Genomic DNA, 15,214 nt, shown 5'->3' with positions numbered 1-15,214 from the left:
CTGCAGCATCTGTGAAGAGAAAGCACTGTTGACGTCCAGTGACCCTTCTTCAGAACTGATTATAGCTAGGAAAAGACTGGTGCATATACCAGAGAAGGGGTGGGGAAGAGTAAATGATAGGTGAAGATGGAGTCCAGAGAGAGATAAAGAGAGAGAGAGACAGACAAAGTAGTTGGGCAGGCAAAGGAAAGGGTAAAGGTCAGCCTGGAAGAATGAAGTATTGACTGAAAATGGGTTTGTGGTAGCAGTCCACATGATGTCAGGGCCTGGTGTTTGGGTGTTGAGCAAAGGTGCTCAAACTCTAAAATTATTGAACTTGATATTGAGTCCAGAACGTTGCAGGGTTCCCAAGCGGAAAATGAGGTGTTATTTTTCCACCTAGTGCGGAGCTTTGCTGGAGCACTGCAGTAAGCTTGAGTCAGAGTTGATGGCCAGGAAACCTGGTGGTGTTGAAGTGGCAGGCAACCAGAAGCTCAGGGTCATTTTTGAGGACAGAATGTAGGTGCTCTGCAAAGCCCAGAAGGCCATATTGTGAGCAGTAGACTAGACTGAGTGAACTGCAGGTAAATTGCCCCTTCACCTGGAAGGTGTGACTGGCACCTTGGATGGTGAGGAGGGAGGAAGTAAATGTGCAGGTGTTACGCCTTCTGCAATGGCACGGGAAGGTGCTGTGGGGGAGTGCTGGTGGAATGGAGAAGAGCCCCTTCCCACTGACATCTGCAATTCCTTTGATGCTTTATGTCAGTTTCAGAATTTCTAGTTCATGGGCTCTAACCACCTTCTCTTCATCATGGACGTGCAATATTTTTACATTTTCCATCAGAATGATATCAAGGCTCTCCAGTTCTTCCTGGAGAAAAGGCCTGAACCATCCCATCCACCACCACCCTCCTCTGCCTTGCCGAGCTTGTCCTCACTTTGAGCAACTTCTCTTTTAACTCCTCCCACTTCCTTCAAGTCAAAGGAGTGCCCATGGGTACCCGCATGGGCCCCAGCTATGTCTGTCACTTTTTGAGATAGATGGAACATTCTTTGTTCCAGTCCTATTCTGGTCCCACCCGCAACTCTTTCTCCAGAACATCAATGACATCGTTGGTGCTACTTCCCTCTCTCATCTGGATTTGGAAAAATTTAATCAATTTCATTTTCAAATTTCCACCCTGCTCACATCTTCATCTTGTTCCTCTGATTCCTTATTCCCTTCTTTGACATTTCTGCTCCATTTCTGGGCTGGCCACCAATATCCAGTACAAACCCACTGATTCCCACAGTTACCTCAACGATAAATTGTCACACCGTGCTTCCTGTAAAGACTCCATTTCATTCTCCCAGTTCCTCCGTGTTTGTCACATCTGTTCCAATAATGCTAACTTCAAGAAAGGGGCCTCCAAACTGTCCATCATCTTCCTCAACCAAGGATTCCCCACCAGCATATTTGACAAGGCCCTCGGTCATGTCTGACCAATATCCCATACTTCAGCTCTCACTCCCTTTCTTCCCTCCTACCACAGCAGTGGGGTCCCTGTTGTCCTTATTTACTATCCATCAGGATCCATATCCCAAAGATCATTAGATGCCATTTCCGTTACCACCAGCGGGATGCAACCACCAGACACATATTGCCCTCCCTTTCCTTGTCCCCTCTGGTACACCCTGTTCCACTCCTCCAACACTCCCCCACAGCCTGACAGCACCTTCCATGCCATTCCAGAAGTGTGACAACTGCTTGTTTACTTGCTCTCTCGTCATCATCCAAGGTCCAGATACACATCCAGGTGAAGCAGCGATTTACCTGCACATTACTCAATCTAGCCCACTGAATTTGACACTCACAATATGGTCTCCTCTACACTGGAGAAACAAAGCCCAAACTGGGCTGCCGCTTTGCAGAGCACCTATGCTCTGTCCACTAAAATGACCCTGCGTGTCCAGTTGCATGCCATTTCAACACACCACCATGTTCCTTTGCGAAGCTCAGTGCCAGTCTCAGGTTTGCTTCATGCTCCAGCGAAGCTCAGTGCCAGCTGGAAAAACAACACCTCATTTTCCGCTAGGAAATCCTGCTGGACTGAATACCGAGTTCAGAGTTCAATAATTTCAGAGACCAAACACCTCCTTACTTCAATCCCTACACACCAGGCCCTGTCACATGGACTGCTCTCACACAAAACCCATTAGCGGCCATTCAATCTCCCAGGCTAACCTCTACCCTTTCCTTTGCCCAACTGTTTTTTTCTCTCTCTGGGCTCCATCTCCACCGATGGTTTTTTTTGCCCTTCCCCACACCTTCTCTACTATATATACCAACCTTCGCCCAGCTAAATCAGTTCTGAAGAAGATTCACCAAGCCTGAGACATTAACCCCATTTTCTCTCCATAGATGCTGCAGACCTGCTAGTAATTTCTCAGATCTTATTGCTATTCTGTTGCAAACTAAGAATTCTGCAAAGTAGATTACAATTTCACCATGAACTAAATTTTATTAGCCAGGGGCTTTGGAATCCCAAGATCCTATGTTACAGAAAAAAGTAACTACAAAACAGGATTCTATCTTCATACATCACATAACTTGAAAGATTCTACTTAGGAAAAGGATCTTTGCAGTATCTTTGGTACCACACAAAGAATGGTATTTTAAGATCAGGAGGGAAGTATATTCCTTATTTTCTTTCCTGTTCCGCTGAAACTGTACTATTTCCAATGGTCAGGAGAGAAGTTGTTCAGGCCAACTCTGCAGATAACAACATCCATTTTCAGGAAGGAACTGAATATTATTAACATATGAAGGAATTCATTCATTCGCTTTCTTTCCTGAGCTTCTTGTACAAACTCTCGAGCCTATGTCTTTAATGAGGTTGGCCAAGTATAGAAAAAGGTCAAACATAAACATTATTAAAATATACCCGATTTGGATCCTTTACTGTAAGAACTGTACCTGGCATCAAGAAATCGTGACCTCAGGATCATGACCGCTTCACATGTGCTCTGTTTTAGTTGCATTTGAATCGAACTGAATTTTCGATGGATGATGCTAACCATCCTCTCAATCTCCTTTGGTGAAATTGGACGTGTCCGGCTCTGTTCTCGTAGGAGGTTCATCACGTGTGTAGTGAACTCGTTACATGCCTACAACAGAAAGAGCATGATTTAAATTATATATTCTAGCAGAGAAACTGAAGCAAAGTATTATTTCATAATGTTTCCATTTGTTACGAGGGAATTTAAAATAAATAGGATAGTGGTTCTTCCCTCTGTAATGGGAGAATTGCATGCTCGTGTTATGTTTGTGAGAATCCCTGTTCTTCCTGAATAAGTAACCTAGATTTTTGGGTAAGGATATGATTCAAAATTGGCAGATGCTGCCACAAGAAGGCTTGATCTCTTAAGGAGCACATAACGTGGGGGTCATGCAAGTGCCAGACAATGGTCAACTCTAACAAGAGAGAATCTAATTCAATTGCATTACCATTGCTCAATTCTCTACTATTTACAGTCTGGCGGTCATCATTGACCAGAAACTAAACTAGACCAGGCATATAAATACTATGGCTACAAGGGCTGGTCAAAGGCTAGGAATTCTGCAGTGATTATTTCACCATCTACAGAACACAAGTTAGGAGTGCAGTGGAACATTCCCCACTAGCCTGGTTGAATATAGCTTCAATAATACAAGAATGTTGATACCATCTAAGGCAAGATAGTCCATTTGATGTGAATCATATCCATCATCTTCATCATTCATTCCTTTCACCACCAATGCACAAAGGCAGTAGTGTGTACCATTTATAAGATTCACTGTAGCAATGCACCCAGACTCCTCATAGCACGTGCCAAAGCCTGCAGCTTCTCACTCCTAGAAGGTCAAGTACAGCAAATGTATTGTGACACCCAGATCTACACTCTAGCTCAACTTAGAACCATATTACCATTCCTTTATTGACACGGGTCAAAATCTGAAATATCCTTCCTAACAGTACGGTGGGTGTAGTCACTCTAAGGACTGCAGCATTTCAAAAAGGTAGCTCACCACCATCATTTCAAGAACAAATAAAGGAAGGGTCAATAAATGGTGACCTAGCCAAAAATGATCACATCCCATGAATAAATACAAAAAGGATAGCGCATAATGTCAAAAGGGAATGGTTAAAATTGACAGACAAATGGTCGATGCAACTTAATGCAGAGAAGTGTGAAATGATTCACTTTAGCAGAAAGAACACAGAGACAATCAGAGTTTTGCTCATTTCATTTTCCTCTGCAAAGACTTCTGAGACAATGTGTGGCAGTGCCTTCTGGAACCTGAACTCAATGCCGCGAATGTTATCAGCATGCTACTTGCCCTGCACAGACCCTTGGAACAGCTGTGGAGATGCACTGCTTAGAGGGAACATTGAGATAATATAAAGTGAACGGTATGATTCTAAATGGGTTACAGGAGCAGAGGGACTAGGACGGTATGTGTATAAATTATTGAAGGTGGCAGAACATGTTAAGAGTGAGGTTAATACAGCATAGAGCATCCCATGCTTCATTCATAAGTTCATAAAATGCAGAGCACAATTAAGCCGTGCAGCCCATCGAGTCTGCTCCACCATTCGATCACCACTTGTATGCTCTTCACTCCCATGTTCCTGCCTTCTTCCCATAAACCTTCAAACTGTGATCAATTAAAAATCTGTCCAACTCCTAAATTTACTCACTGTCCCAGAATCCACCACACATTGGGATAGCAAATTCTACACATTCACAACCCTTTGGAAGAAGTGGTTTCTCCTCTACTCTGTTTTAAAATTGCTACCACTTATCCTAAAACTATGACCTCTTGTTTGAGAGTGCTCCACAGGAGAAAGCATCCGTTCCACATTTATTTTATCCGTATTTTTTAATCAACTTGAATATCTCAATTTGATCTTCCTCATTCTTCTAAATTGCAGATAGTATAAACCTAAACTGTTCGATGACTCTTCATACAACAAAACCCTCATCTAGCGACCCCTCTCTGAACTGCCTCCAATGCTACTATCTAATTCATAGAAGCATTGAGTATAAAAGAAAAGATGTTAAGTTCAAAATATAAAACACTGGAAGGTTTTAAGTGGAATACTGTGCCCACTTCAGCATAAGAAGGCATTATGGGGCGCAAATAACATTCACAAGAATGGTTCCAAGGATGAGGAATTTCAGTCATATATACAGACTGGAAAAGTTGGGTCTGTGTGCCCCGAAGAAGAGGAAGTTAAGAGGAGACTTGATACGTATATTCAAAATCATAAGGTGTATGAACTGTTTAAATAAGGAGAAACTGTTCCCATTGGTGGGAGGAGCAAGAACCACATTTAAGTAATTAGTAAAAATAGCAATGACAATATGTAGAAAACCTTTTCATGCAGCGAGTGGTTAAGATCTGAAATGCACAGCCTGAGAGCGCGGTAGAAGCAGGTTTAACTGAGGCATTCAAGAAAGAATTAGATTATCTGAAAAGGAAGAATATGCAGGGCTACTGGGAGATGGTGGAGGAGCGATTCTTGATGCCACGGCGAGGTGGATGACTTTTTCCTGTGATGTAACCTTTCTGCAATCACTGTGGTAAAATGGCAGACTTTGTTCTTCCTGTATACTGTAATTCATAACACTTTCTAGCTTTTGTTCCCCATCCAGATCATCTTGTTAAAATTACTTCCATTATTTAATCCAGATTAAAATCATGCTATTTGTTTGTTCCAATAGTTACTTCAAATTATCAGAATAAACGGTTATATCCATACAACAAACACCAAATAAGATCATTTATAATAGCCATTTGTAAAATTAACAGAAACATTAATATTTGTGTAATCCCATATAATTGACTCAAAGTTTTGACTGGTTTTAAAACTTGCATACTTTACTTGTATTAAATGGTATCTGAAAAGTCAAATGTAAGGATTCCAAGAAATAAACAAATTACTTAAGTTGTAACTGACACAATTTTTCTTTTTCCTTATGCGATTTTGCGATACACTAAGACTCGAAAGGCTATCATAGTGGAGACCTGTAAAGGATATGACCTATTTTGTATATTTTCACAAATATATATGACAGGGAATCAAGTATATATCCTGTGTGCTGTAGTCAGACATTGAAGTAGCCCAAGGATACTTGAGTGTTTGTTGGGTACTAAATTTCAAACTTAGCACAATCATGATCCTAATAAAGTAAGAGCATTCACTCAAACAGCAATAATTTCCACTAGGCTAAAGGGTGTTGATGGTATTCTATTGCACCCTGCAGTAAGCTGGGGAGTGCATGGCTCAGTGAGTGCTTACAATCTTATGACTCAAGCTATAGTTCAACACACCTGATTTAGGAGACCTACATCTTTCAGACGGCAATTCTGTAAATTTACTGCTCCATCCACCAGCCAATAAAATGACTGTTTACAATGTTGAACAATTTCACCAGCACAGGGAGACATGGGGGTAACACAAGAAAAGAAGATTGGCTAGCCAACAGGAATCAAGGTGTAGGGATAAGTGGGTCCTTTTCTAGTTGGCAAAATGTAACTCATGAAGTGCCATAGGGATCAATGCTAGGCTCCCAACATTTTACAATGTACATAAATTGCCTGAAGATATGGTTCAGGCATTCGCAACAATTTCAGACATGAGTGCAAAATGGGTGATCCATTCTGGCTTTCTCCAGAGCTCCCCAACATCACAGATGCTAATCTTGAGCCAATTCAACTTGCTTCACAATATTAACAGACAGGTAAAGGGGCTGGATACTGCAATGGTTGTGGGCCCTGACAACCTTCAAGCAACAGTATTTAAGAGTTTTGCTGCAGAATACGATGTACACCTACAAAACTGGCATCGACCCACAAACGTAAAAAATTGCTTAGGATGTCCTGTCTGCAAAATGCAAGGCAAATCCAAACCCCTAATTGTCACCCCATTGGTCTATTTTTGATCATCAGTAAAGTGATGGAATAGTGTTATTAAGCGGCATTTGCTTAGTAATAACCTGCTCAATGACACCACTTTGGGTTCCACCAGAGCCACTCAACTCAGGATCTCACTATAGTCTTGGTTGATAAATGGACAAAATAGCTGAATTCTAGAGATGAGTTGAAAGCAACTGCCCTTAACATCAAGGTGTCATTTGACCGTGTGTGGCCTCAAAGAGTCCCAGCAAAATTAGGGTAAATGGGAATCGGGGAGGAAAAAGGGTCTCTGCTGGTTGGAGTCATACCTAACACAAAGGAAGATGTTGTGTTTGTTGGAGATCAATAATCTCAGCTCTTGTTCATCTCTGCAGGATTTCTTTAAGGCAGTATTCTATCTTCACCTACTTCATCAATGACATTTCCTCCATCATAAGGCCAGAAGTGCAAAGGTAGTCTATGTTTAAATGCAGCAAGAACTGGATAATATTCAGGCTTGAGCTAACAAGTAGCAAGCAACATTTGTGCCTTACAAGTGCCAGGCAATGATTATCTTCGGCAAGAGAGAACCTAACCTCACTCCTTGACATTCAATGGCATTACCACTGCTGAATGTCCCACTATCAACATCCTGGGGCTTACCATAGACCAGACGCTTAACTTGCCTAACTCTATAAATTCTGTGACCACAAGAGCAAGTCAGAGGTGAGTAACCCTGCAGCAATTAACTCACCCAATGATGCTCTAGAGCCTGCCCACCATTTACAAGGCAAGAGTCAGGTGAATGATGAAATAATTCCCATAGTCTGAATGAATGCAGCTTCAACAATACTCAAGCTTGACACCATCGACAATACTTGATTGGCACTACATCCGTAAACATTTACCTCCTCTACAACCAACGCACAGCAGCAGCATGTACTACCCAAAAGTTGAACAGCAGAAATTCATCAAGGTTTCTTAGACAAATCCTCAAAAGCCTATCACCATCACCATCTAGAAGGATATTGACATCAGACAATGGGATCACCACCACTTGCAAGTTCCCCTCCAAGCCTCTCAGCATCCTTACTTCAAAATATATCAAGTTACTCAGTGTCACAGAGTCAAAGATGTACAGCACAGAAACAGACCCTTTGGTCCAACTCGTCCATGTCGACCAGATATCCCAACTCAATCTAGTCCCTCCTGCCAGGACTTGGCTCATACCCCTCCAAACTCTTCCTATTCATATACCCATCCAGATGCCTTTTAAATGTTGCAATTGTACCAGCCTCCACCACTTCCTCTGGCAGCTTATTCTATACTCGTACCACCCTCTGAGTGAAAATGTTGCCCCTTAGGTCTCTTCTATATCTTTCCCCTCTCACCCTAAACCTATGCCCTCTAATTCTGGACTCCCCCATCCCAGGGAAAATACTTTGTCTATTGATTCTATCCATGCCCCTCATGATTTTATAAACCTCTATGAGGCCACCCCTTAGTCTCCGTCGCTCCAGGGAAAACAGCCCTAGCCTCTGTAGCTAAAATCCTCCACCCTGGCAACTTCCTTGCAAATCTTTTCAGAACCCTTTCAAGTTTCACAACATCTGTCTGATAGGAAGGAGACCAGAATTACACGCAATATTCTAACAGTGCCATAAACAATGCCCTGTACAGCCACAACATGACCTCCCAACTCCTCAAAATCCCAATAGCATTATAGATGCACCTACACCAAATGGATTACCAAGGTTCAAGAAGTTAACACTCCACCATCTTCTCAAGAGCAATTGAGGATGGGTAATAAATATCGATTGAGTCAGTGATGCCCACATGCCATGAATAAATTTAAAAAGACCTCCAAAGATATAATTGCTAATTTGTTGATGACATGAAGATAAGTGGAAAGGAAGTTTTGAAGAGGATATTTGAATCAATGAAAGAAGACAACTAGGTTAAGTGAATGGGGGACAAATCTAGCAAGTGGAGAAAAATGTAGGAAAACATGAAATTATCCAAGTTGGTCAGAAGAATGGAAAAGACCCATAATATCTAAATTGTGAGAGATTGCACAGATGTGAAATGCAGAGATCTGGATATCCAAATGCATTAATTGGGAAAAGGTTAAGATGCAGGTGCAGCAAGTAATTAAAAAACTTAATAGAATGTTATCATTTATTGAAAGGGGCATTGAATAGAAAAGTAGGACATAGTTTTTTTCAGTTATATAGAGCATTGGTGAGAACACATTTTTGAGTACTATGTACAATATTAATCTCCCTATTGAGGGAAAGATATAAATTCACCAGAAGTTCAGAGAAGGTTTAATAAACTATAACGTAGAATGGGTAGGTTGCATTATGAGAAAGGTTGGACAGGCTAGGCTTGTATCCATTTAAAAAAGTAAGAGGTAACTTGATTGAAACATACAAGATGCTGCAGGATCTTTTCTCAACAGGATGAATGTGGAAAATATGTCTCCTCCTACAACCAGAGATCTCTGTTTAAAAACAAGCAGTCAAATATTTAAGGCAGAGATGGGGAGAATTTATTTCTCAAAGAGGATTATGAGTTTTTGGAGCTCTCAGCCTCAAAAGGTGGTAAAAGCAGAATCTTTGAATATTTTCAAGACAGAGAAGATAAGGTTCTTGATAAACATGTGCTAAAATATTATCAGGCAGGAATGTTGAATAGTCAGGTCAGCCATGATCTTAATGATTACAGGAGAAAGAGTTGACTAGTCTACTTCTGTTTCTAGTTTGTACGTTGAAAGCAGCAATCAGAACATATGACCTATTCCTTGGGTATTATTCTAACCTGCAATCACATAAAGGAAATATACAGAATCAAACTGAACTTCAAGGGGCACAATATAGGTGGTCACAGATTGGTCACATCTAACTTTCTATTTCATTCATTTTCGAGTTGAACTTGGTGCCCAGAGTTACAAAAGCTTTATTTTTAAATAGCTATGCATCTGAAATCTGCTATCACCATGTACTAGACTCTCCAAGTCAGACTACTGAAGTATCTGCACGAACATCATACTTTTTTGCCCAGTTATGAAATTCATGGTTGCTTGTATGCAAATAGAATTTGGTAATCTCATGTATATCCATAGCTGCTGCTGAAGTTAACCCACCACTACAATGTACTGATATGCCTCCCACTACTGTCTGGTTAGTATCATCCAACCTGTTAGATCATATCTTTGGTGTTCTCTGGAGCCATGCACCAAATCTCCTGCCCTGAATAAATGTCTACTCTTAAAGTTCCTCATCAACAAATCAGGCTACTTGTCGGTTCATGACTAAAACCCTAGAGCATTGCAGATGAACCTGACTCAGATATCAGATTACCGTCATTCCTCAAAGATTTAATTAGCTTCAAACCACCATAGCAAAGTGTGATACACTGGGGCCAGGCTGAGTACAAATTAACAATACTTAACTCCTCTTTATGTCATTATGTGTCATGAAGAATGTATTGAATATTGGTGCCATAACATATATTAAAAACGTGAGATCGGGGGATCTAAGATGGCGGCGATCTGAGAAGATCTTGGCATCGCAGCAGGAGCAGGACGGTCCTTTAACCCACCCAACCCAGGTCATCAGGATTTCTTGAGGCGTTGGAAAGATTGTGGAGCCCCAAGAAACATTTAAAAATTGACTTACCTGTATTTTCAGCTGTCCAGAAATGCCTAAAAAGGGAGGAGGAGCATCCGAGGCCGGGCCTGCAGCACAGCCTGCAGCAGCCTCGGAGCCGATTACTCTCCAGGACCTGGTGAACCAGCTCTCGAAATCTTGTGAGATGTTGGGGAAACAGATTGAAGAGAAGCTGGCTCCAGTCTCTCTCATGCTGCAGAAGCATGAGCAGCAGCTGGGAGACCTGGAGAAAAGGACAGATGTGGAGCATAGGGTCACAGTGGTGGAAGCTGATGCCAGTCCATTCAAGGAAGAGATCCAAGCCCTGAAGACGCAGGTTCGTAATTTGCGTGACCAAGTGGACGATCTTGAAAACAGGGGCAGGAGAAAAAACATTCGGATCATCAGTCTGCCTGAGGATAAGGAAGGTAAGTGGCCTGCGGAATTTATTGAAGATTGGCTTCTGAAATTCCTTGACTTGGAGACTGGCATGAGAGGACTGAAGATAGAGAGGGCTCACTGGGTCGCAGCACGGAGGTCGGGTCTGGGTCAACGCCCTCATCCTTTCCTGGTGCGGTTCCATCATTACCAGGATAAGGAGAGAGTCATGGAGGCTTCCAGACTCCAAGGGAAGGATCCAAAGCCCCTAATTTACGAGGGGTCTAAGATCATGTTTTTTCAGGACTTTTCAGCAGCAGTGATCCAGAAACGAAAATCATATGATGGTGTCAAGAGAAGATTGAAGGGCCTTGGGATTCAGTACTCCCTGAGGTATCTGGCAGTGCTTCAGATCACCTTAGATGGATCCATGCATCTCTTTGACACATCGGAGAAGCAAGAGACTTTGTGGACAAACTAACCTAATTTAAACAATTGTAGTATGTATAAATATTGTTGCTTGGGTATGCATTTATCATTCTGTAAAAGAAATGGAGGAAATCCGGTTGGAGCTTTGGTTTTTTTCCCCCTTTTTTCCCTCTATTGATAATAATTTGGTTCAAATGATGTCTGGCGGTGGTTAAGATGTACATTTTAAATTTCTAAGTTAGGACATGCCAAAGGATGGGTGGGGCATTATTCCCCTTTTGTTTTATAAAAGAATGTTTTTTTATTCATATTGATATTCTATGGGGTGTTTATTCTTTTTAGCTTGTGCTTGCAATGTGGCTCTAGCTGGGAGAAGTGAAGGTGGTTGAGATGGTTAGATGCCTATTTATGGGCAGTTCGGGACAGGTAGTTGGCCCCTTCGGGCAGGGGGTGAGTTCCCCTACTCAGTGCTACTGGCGCTTTATATGTTGGTTTGTTTTTTGGTTTTTGTTGTTTTTTTATTGTTAATAATTTTGTATGTTTGTTAAATGTAGTGGTTTTAGTTTATGTCGTTTTTATGTTTGGTGGACCATGTGACACTAAGGCTCAGCAATTTCTCTGGAATTTAAATGTAATTGCAAAAGATTATGGCTCATGATATGATTAAATGGTGTACCTGGAATATCAAGGGAAGTCACTCCCACTTAAGAGGAAGAAGGTACTCTTGAGTCTTAGAAAGGAGAAGGTGGATATTGCTTTGTTACAGGAAACACATTTGGATGACAAGGAGCATCTGAAATTACAGCAGAATGGCTTTGACCTAGTTTATTTTTCATCATTTAATACCAGAAGTAGGGGAGTGGCTATATTGGTAAGGAAAAATCTCTCATTTAAATTGTTGGAATGTGTTAAAGACACATACGGGAGGTTTGTATTTCTTAAAGCTTTGATAAATGGGGAAGAATATGGCATTTTAAATGTTTATTGTCCCCCAGCTCATCCTTTAAATTCTTGGTAGATGCTTTTTCTAAACTGAGAAGTCTCAAGTCTTGGCACATCATTATAGGGGGAGATTTTAACTGCCTCATGAACCCCACAGTAGACAGGTTGCCTAAAGGTCCCTCGATACCCTCTGCACAAACTAAACAGTTATTGGGTTTGTGTGGGGAATTAGGATTGGTGGATGTCTGGAGGTGTCCCCACCCTACAGGGAGGGATTTTATGTTGTTCTCTAATCCGCACAGATGTCACATGAGGATTGATTTTTTTTCTGACCCCTGCGGTAACCCTGGATCTGGTGGCATCCTGTACGATTGGTGATATTGCCATCTCTGATCATGCTCCAGTGTACCTCATTAAAATTAAGGATGTTACAGTGGATTCAAGGCACTGGCGAATGGACACCTTTATACTCATGGACAGCAAGTTTGTGGAGTATTTCTCTTGGGAATTTCGGGCATTCCTAGACATCAACATAGGCTCGCTTGATAGCTCATCTGTCCTCTGGGAAACTGCCAAAGCTTATGCCAGAGGGTTAGTTATTTCATATTTCACAAGTAGAAAGCGGCAGAAGGGTGAGCAGCAACATCTCCTTGAAGCATGGTTGAAGGCAGCAGAGAAGGCTTATTCTGACAGACCCTTGTTGGTCAAACTACAGAGGATTACGGCACTGCGGTCTACACTAAATTCCGTGCTCACACAGACAGCAAAGAAGGAGCTGGCTTTTGCAAAGCAAAGGTTGTACGAGCATGGTGACAAGCCAGGCAAATACTTAGCATACCTTGCCAGAAAGAGAAGTGCCCCACAAACCATTACAGCGATTAGGGAAGGGTCTGGGAACCTAACATGTGATTCGAAAAAGATTAAAGTGGCGTTCCCGAGATTCTACTCTAAGTTATATCAGTCAGAGAATTGTGAGGAGGAGCAGGCCAAAATGGAATCCTTTTTTAGAGATCTGAAGCTCCCGGGTGTGATTCCCGAACAACAGTCCTTTCTCAATGCCCCATTATCAAAGCAAGAAGTGCAGGAAGCTGTCAGGCAGCTTCAGAGTGGAAAGGTGCCCGTCCTGATGGACTTCCCAGTGAATTTTATAAGGAATTTATAAGTATACTGTCAGGCCCGATGCTGAATATGCTTAATGATTCATACAGTCATGTTTGTCTCCCACCATCTCAGAGAGGCCAATATTTCAATTATCCTTAAAATAGGGAAAGATCTGGAAGACTGTGCTTCATACAGGCCCATCTCACTCTTAAATGTGGACTTTAAGATCCTCTCTAAGGCTCTTGCTTTAAGGCATTACTCTCTATTATTAAAGAGGGTCAGACGGGCTTCATAAAGAGTCGCAGATCCTCCAATAACGTTAGGAGGCTGCTTAACGTAATTCAAGCATGCCAACTGCAGTCAATACAGAGATTGGTGATTTCTTCAGATGCAGAGAAGGCATTTGACCGAGTTGAGTGGCCGTACATTTTCTATACTCCGGTTTGGTCTGGGCGAAGTTTTCATAAGATGGGTAAAGGTTCTCTACAGTGTACCTCTCACTGTGGTCATTACCAACAGGGTACGATCAAGCAATTTTAATATTTCTAGGGGCAACCGGCAGGGCTGTCCCCTTTCACCATTACTTTTTATGTTGGTGATTGAACTGTTGGCAGAGGCCATTCGTGGGGATTTCAATATATCAGCTCCAGAAGTGGGGTCAAAATTACATAAGATCTCGCTGTATGCAGATGATATTCTAATTTTCTTGGCAAATCCAGCAGTCTCAGTGCCTTGCGTGATACAATGCATTCACGCGTTTGGCGCTTTTTCAGGGTATAAGATTAATTTTGCTAAATCAGAGGCTATGGCTATGGGTGGTATTACGGAAGAGTTGGCTCTTGAGTGTGACTATAGATTCCCATTTAGGTGGTCACAGAGGGGTTTTGTGTATTTAGGCATATTTGTTACACTAGTTCTGGATTGGCTGTTCAAAGCCAATTTTACTCAATTATTTGAAAAAATTAAACAAGATCTCCAAAGATGGGAAACACTTCCAGAATCATGGTTGGGTCAGGTAGCGCTTATTAACATGAATATTCTCCCTTGTTTGCTATACCCTATATGGATGCTCCCCTTGATTTTCAATAAACAAACACTCGGGAGACTGAACAGTTGGTTCAGCTCCTTTATCTGGCACTGTAAACGGCCCCTCATTAAATCAGCCAAACTACAGTTGCCTCACAGATTGGGGGGAGTAGACCTTCCGGACATTAAAAATTACCAATTAAGCTCGTTTTTGACCTATGCAAGTGATTGGGTTTGTGGGGACCTTCTTTCAATATGGCTAGATATCGAAATCTTCCAGGCAAGGTGCCCCCCTCCGGTTTGCTGTTTTTGGACAAGGTGAGGACAGTTAGGGAATATTGCCATAACCCAATGGTCATCAATACTGTTAAAGCATGGAGGGCAATTCGGCAGAGGGAAGGCAATATTGGCAAAACATCTTTGTTTACACCTTTAATAGGTACGCCGTTTTCAACCAGGTATGATAGATTCAGGATTTAAACGTTGGGCAGTTAGGGGTATATCTTGCATGGGTGATTTATTTGAGGGAGATGTAATGATGTCCTTCGATCAGTTAGTACGGAAGTACGAGTTACCTAATAGAGACCTCTTTCGTTCTTTTCAAGTTAGGGCTTTTATTCAAAAAAAGACCACACTTTGACTAATCTCTACAAATCTGACATAGAAAGAGGGGTAGTAAGGGCTAAGAGTACACTCTTTGCCAGAACTCTACATCACCAGTTGGGGGTGCCACCTCAGAGGAGTCTGATCGACTCTGCAAGATGTGGGAAAGAGAGCTGGGTGTTGA

General features: G+C 41.9%; 1 protein-coding gene across 5 annotated transcripts in view; it reads right to left on the bottom strand.

Moving 5' to 3' along the window:
- LOC132825858 (pre-B-cell leukemia transcription factor 3) overlaps positions 1–15,214 on the bottom strand; it is a 248,306-nt gene that overhangs the window by 59,819 nt on the left and 173,273 nt on the right. For all 5 annotated transcript variants that reach the window (XM_060841428.1, XM_060841429.1, XM_060841425.1 and 2 more), the window contains exon 4: positions 2,936–3,126. In XM_060841428.1, the coding sequence (XP_060697411.1) occupies positions 2,936–3,126 (191 nt within the window). The remainder of the gene's footprint in view (positions 1–2,935; positions 3,127–15,214) is intronic.

Source organism: Hemiscyllium ocellatum, chromosome 21 (assembly GCF_020745735.1).
Source record: "Hemiscyllium ocellatum isolate sHemOce1 chromosome 21, sHemOce1.pat.X.cur, whole genome shotgun sequence".
In the NCBI taxonomy this organism is placed as follows: Eukaryota; Metazoa; Chordata; class Chondrichthyes; order Orectolobiformes; family Hemiscylliidae; genus Hemiscyllium; species Hemiscyllium ocellatum.
Note: the sequence above shows the minus strand (reverse complement) of the source record. Positions and strands in the feature narration are given on the sequence as shown.